Source organism: Alligator sinensis, unplaced genomic scaffold (assembly GCF_000455745.1).
Source record: "Alligator sinensis unplaced genomic scaffold, ASM45574v1 scaffold239_2, whole genome shotgun sequence".
Taxonomy (NCBI): Eukaryota; Metazoa; Chordata; order Crocodylia; family Alligatoridae; genus Alligator; species Alligator sinensis.
Window position 1 is genome coordinate 677,986 of NW_005842279.1, and position 5,546 is coordinate 683,531.

Consider the following 5,546-nt stretch of genomic DNA (forward strand, 5'->3'; position numbering starts at 1 on the left):
AACACAAATATCCCCTGCATGAAACTCAAAACACACATGTCAATAAAGAGGGTTGCATATAAAAAGATTAAGTTGTTACTTTTATGGAAGAGCAAGAATAAAACCTGTTCCCTCCCCACTTCTCATTTTCCATCCCAGGAGCAAACATGCACAATCTTGTGGTGTTCAGTATCCATCTTCATTTTGGAAATGAGTTCAGTAGTGCAAAGCAAATACTTGATAAGGCTCAGGTTAGAACATAAAATTCCTGACTTCCAGTGCTGCCATGACAATAGTATTCCTACATCCTGATGGAGCTGTTGAGATGAGATAACTGTGGGTCCATCCTATTGCCCACATCATACACATAGGAGTGAGGTTTTTCAATGATGACATGGTATAGTATGGGCTTCGCCAAGCTTCATGTGAATACATAGGTTTATTCATGTGGACCTTAGTGTAGCATTGGGATTTCAAAGACCCCGAGGTGCAGTGTTCATTGGTTAATTCATCATTCCCTGTAGCTGCAGGGGGAGGAGTCAGTTAAGAGAAGACTAATCAGAAAGACTGAAAGGATTAGTTAGTATTGCATTGCATTGCCAGTATGAAATTAAACTGAATACACTAATTCAATACAGATCAGATTGCTTCCTACAGACTGAACCACAACAGACCAGATCCCCAGAGTGGGAACAGCTCTATAGAAACAAACAGAGCATCAGCGTGGCAGAGTTGGCAAGGAAGAGGGGAGAAGCATCCCTTCCTTACCCACGATGTGTCTAGGATTCACTCAGACGGCAAGACCTTCCAGGAGCCAGAAGAACAGGACTCGGGCCATCACTCCTTCCCAGCCATACCAGAAAGACTCAGCACCTCGCCTGACCACAGTGCAGGCACACGCTGGCACGATCAGGATTCCTGGTTGGGAGTGGGGCTAGAGCCCCACACCAGCTCTGCTACTGGGCAGCTGGCTGGCTGATAGGAGCAGTCATTCCCTTGGCAGGGATTACAAGCCCCAGCTATGCGGCAGAAGAGGGTCCCGATTAGAAAAGAGAACCAGCAGGAAGCCTCAAGAAGTACCCAGAACTGAGGCATGGCAGTGAGTGGACAGAGCGAGCAGAGCAACAGATGGATGAAGAGCAGCCAAGCTGCTCACTTTTTATTATACGCATTCAGGACAGACTCTTGGGTATTCCAGGAGCCGGATTCAGCGCCTTCAGCTACGAGGCTGGGTGCAAATAAGACTTTAAATATTGATGCTAAATGCTTACACACCCTTCCTAAGGCTCTGAGGCATAAAGCGTATACTACATCGGAGGTTTGAGGCGGGAGTATAGGGGCTGAAGGAGCTCCCATTCAGGCCGCCAAGGCCCACTAACTGGTCCAGAGGTTGCAGTTGTATAAGGGACTGGAAGTCTCTGTTGGTTTTCCCTCCATTGATTAGGACTGTTCCTAGGCTGAACACCACCTCCTGTAATTTTCCCATCAAAGCCGTGGCAGGAAAGACCGAGTGAGGTCAGGAACCACCTCACCTTGAGGGGAGAATATCCTAGTGCCACCTTGTTAAGATTCAGACTAGTCCAGGTCACCGAGAGATTCTTAGCCTACCCCAGGAGGACAGCAGTGACCTGGTGACAATCAATCATCATCAGCAGCAAAAGGAATTATACTAGTTTAGGACCAGCATCCACATCAGCTCAATACTGAAAGCTATTTACTTTGACAGTGTGGCTTTGTCAACCATTTTGCTTCCTCGCTGCGTCTATTTCCAAGCCACACAACTTACCTCCTTCTCCAGCTCTTTGAGTCCAATGTTTTCACAGACAATTGCAAGCTCATGTTTATTGAGGTAGCCAGTGTCCCCTATGCCCAGTTCTTCCCAGATGTCCCGAACCTGATTCTCAGTCATGTCAAAGTAGGCGCTGGATGTCTGCCTCGGGCTGTTGAAGAGGCCAGGGTTCCAGCTGCTCGTTTGGCCTAAAGGAACAGGAAGCCACCAAGAGTTACACCACGTAGCTTTCTTTAACGAGTATAGGAGATCCACCAAAAAGAGCTCACCCTTTGCTGAAAACAAGTCTTTCCTTCAGCTTCAGAAGTCTTTCCTTCAGCGTCAGCAGGATTAGGACAGGGTGTTGTTGTTAGCCTTGGCCATTTTCAAGAGGCCTAGGCTTAGCTGCAGAAATGCTGCTAAGCAGAAAGCCCAAACCTTGTATCTGAGCAAATTCAGTGTGAACCTTTGCAGATGTGACAACTTACTTGGTCAGCAAGTAAAGTAAATATTAAAACACAATTTAAATAGTGCAAGGCCTAAAAGGAGATAAGAGAAGACCATACATTAAATAATCTATATATTCAATATCATAGCTTTATCTTAAAGTAGTAGTAGTGGTGATGACTGATGTAACCAAATGTATTAGATGTTATTTTGCCCTAATAGATATATTTTTGTTAAAATGCTTAGATAATCTGTAAAAAACAAACAACTTGTCAGAGAAGACCATAAAGTAAGGTAAAGAAGAAACAAACAGCATCCCAGAAGAGGGAAGGAAAGGAAATAAACAAACCTTCCTTCTTTCCCAAGGATATAAATCCCAACTAATTGACACCTTCCCCTTCCAAGTCTACAAGAGATCTGGTTTAGTCCAGTTCTAAAAGTTCCAGTGAAACAAATACATTTAAATAAAGCCAAGCAAAGATTATTTATTAATATATTAAAGCCAGCCAGCCATAAATATTGGGTATAGGCTGGAGGGAAATTTGGAGAACTCAGCAAATTCAAGAAGACCTGCTGCCAATCTGCATGCCACCCTCTGCCCACCTCTCGAGTCTCTCCAGCCAGTATAGGTGAGAATCTATGTTTTGGCTACCTGCATCACCAGATAGACTTTGGGAAAAATGTTTGTTCTCATGTTTTAAGGTACAAGCAAATAAAAGGTTGGGCTGTAGGCCCGTTTCTGCCTCTTTCCTCAGTAGCCTACCCAGAAGATTACCTGTAATCTAGGTAACGTGCTCAAAGCATTGGGGCATTTTCAAACAAAGGGATTTTTAGGTAAAGAAAAGCTGCAACTGTTTCATTAGGATACTGTAGTCCAAAAATAAAGTTGTGTTCCTTTTTATGGAAAAACAAACCCTCTTTTTTTAAAATCTGAGAATTTCTTGACAGGGATTCTTAATACAACGTCTAAGAAATAACTTTTCTGATTCAACTTGAAAGGTGGCCAAAAGATACACACACATTCCCCTGCCACAGATTATACATCAAATCAGAAGTGCAAAAACTTTTGAAGGAGCTAGAGTGACAGTGGTGAAACTTTGGGAGTAGACTGAAAAATGTAGCTACAGCATCACTCAGGGATTCAGAGCTCCCTAGTTGATCAGGATGTTAACCAGTTAATCACCACATCAGTTTTCAGAAGACTAATAAGGTAGCTGACAAGTGACCTGAAAAAACTCTCAAAGCTCACTGCATGCTCCACAACTGTGCCAACAAGCAGTGTGCAAAAATATTTTGCAAAACACTGCAAGAAGTAGCTCCGTAAACATGTCCTCCAGAGAAACAGGAAGAAGCATCAGATCCACAGATAGCATAAACAGGTTCCTATTGGCTCAAGCATAGGTCTGGACCATGAATTCCCAGCACCCTCCAAACACCAAGCAGCATTTCATACGACAGTGAGGGCTTCATACCTCGTGCCTCAAACATTTCATTCTGGGGCTCTTTAGCACCTTCTGCTTCTTCATCTGATTTCAGGCTCTGCAAACAGAATGAATGAACGTACAATATTAAAGGGTTGACTCAGCTCAGAGGTGCCGAGCAACAGGCCTCTATGATCAGTCCCTTCCACCAGTCCTTCTGACACCCCCATCACAATAGTACCTGCCATTATAGGGCCAGAGCACTGGCAATGCTTTCATCTCCCTTGCTTTTTACCTGCGGTGTATTTCAGGATATTTGGAGGTTCATTTTTAGAACATAATTGGCACACGAGGGGCTGGAGTATATGTTTCTTCAGGACACTGAATAAAGAGCTGTCTATGAATGCAAGGAATTGGACATGATGGCACAGGAGGCCTCAGGCCATGCTCTGGTCTCAAGCTGGCCTTCAGCATAACTTGTCCTCGCAGCCTCCCATCAGGCAGGGCAGAGCTACTGTCTCCATTTCAGAGGCAGACGGCGCAGACATGCCTAACAACTGAACCATTCTCAGATATCACTGGTGGGGAACCAGTTCACAATTGCTGTGGATTAGAGGTACTCACAAGCACAGTGCTCTAGTGTTCCAGAGAGAACGGTCACCCTTCAGGCACTGAAGTGCTGTGGTTCCAACACCAGGGGGATTAGGTGAGGATGGAGCACCCAGCCCAGCATGCTGCACAGTGGATGGGTAGGGTGGTGGGGGAAAGGAAAGGAGTGCTCACACCCATGCTTGGGGGTCCCAGGGAGTGGGAGACCTGGGACAGGAGGAGTTTTCACTTTTCTGATTCCTATTCTCTCCTAAACATGAATTCAATAAAAAACTTCAGTGGCCTGCAACTGAATGAAGAAGGCTGCATTATGCTTATCTGACCTAGGTGGCAGGGGGGAGAGCAGTAAGGAGAGAAGAGAGTGCTTGTACCCATACTTTTGGGTTCCCAGAGGCTGGAGGGGCATGAGAGTCTACAGTGGAATAGGGAGTGAGGACACAGCTGGTTGTGAGAAAGGTAGTTTTTATTGAGCAAGTACAGCAAGGGAACTTGTCGATAAAAAGCGCTGATAAAAGAAAAGGAGGCAGTAGAGTTCTGGCTGCGTGTCAGAGCAGCTAGTTGCAGCAGTGGGTGGGGAGGAAGGTGGGGGAAAGGAAGGATGTTGAATGGGGTGCTGCGCAGACTAGTGTCAGGGAACACTTGGTGTCAACACAGTGTTGAATTGGTGCCCTGTGAACCAGTTCAAAAGAGAGTATCTGATTTTACATGTACACTTTTGAACCATTCTAGGTAGCTTTACATAGGTTTAACAAGCTTGTATGTCTGCCCACTTCAGGCTTAATTTTCATTTAAACCAACCTAAGGGTTACATGTGTCCATACCCAGAGGCACTGAGGTCCAGAGCCTTGAAGATGTTTAGACACCAGGGGGCCACTATTACATACCTAAGTTCACTTACATGCCTAAATGCAATTCTATTCCACCCTGCTCAAGTCCTCAAAAAACTGTTAATACAAAAAAATAGTAGGTGGATCCTCCTTCTCCTCACTGCATTTTTGTGACTCATCATTAAGGGTCCAACGACAGTGAGTCACAATGGATTACTGGATTTTCAGGGAGTGAAGCAGGGTGGAACAGAATTACACTAAAGCTAGGGGTACACCAATAGAGATTTTGGGGGCTAATACTGATAGCCCATTTTTAAGAAGTCATATTGGCTGATACCGATACAATTTCTGATATAGCTGTGTGCAGCTGGTAAGCCTGTTATGCTGGATGGGGAGGGTGGAGGGAAGAGGCATGGGCAGGCAGATCAATGCACCCCACAATGAGGGAGGGAGGGGGCAGGGGCTGGCCAGCCAGAGTGGGGCAGGGTGTAGGAT

At 45.3% G+C, this 5,546-nt stretch overlaps 1 protein-coding gene across 1 annotated transcript in view; it reads right to left on the bottom strand.

Annotated features, from left to right (window-relative positions):
• Window positions 1-5,546, bottom strand: part of NINL (ninein like) — a 64,565-nt gene that overhangs the window by 30,359 nt on the left and 28,660 nt on the right. The window contains 2 exon segments of the mRNA XM_025209286.1: window positions 1,766-1,956; window positions 3,667-3,733. Of these exon segments, the coding sequence (XP_025065071.1) occupies window positions 1,766-1,956; window positions 3,667-3,733 (258 nt within the window).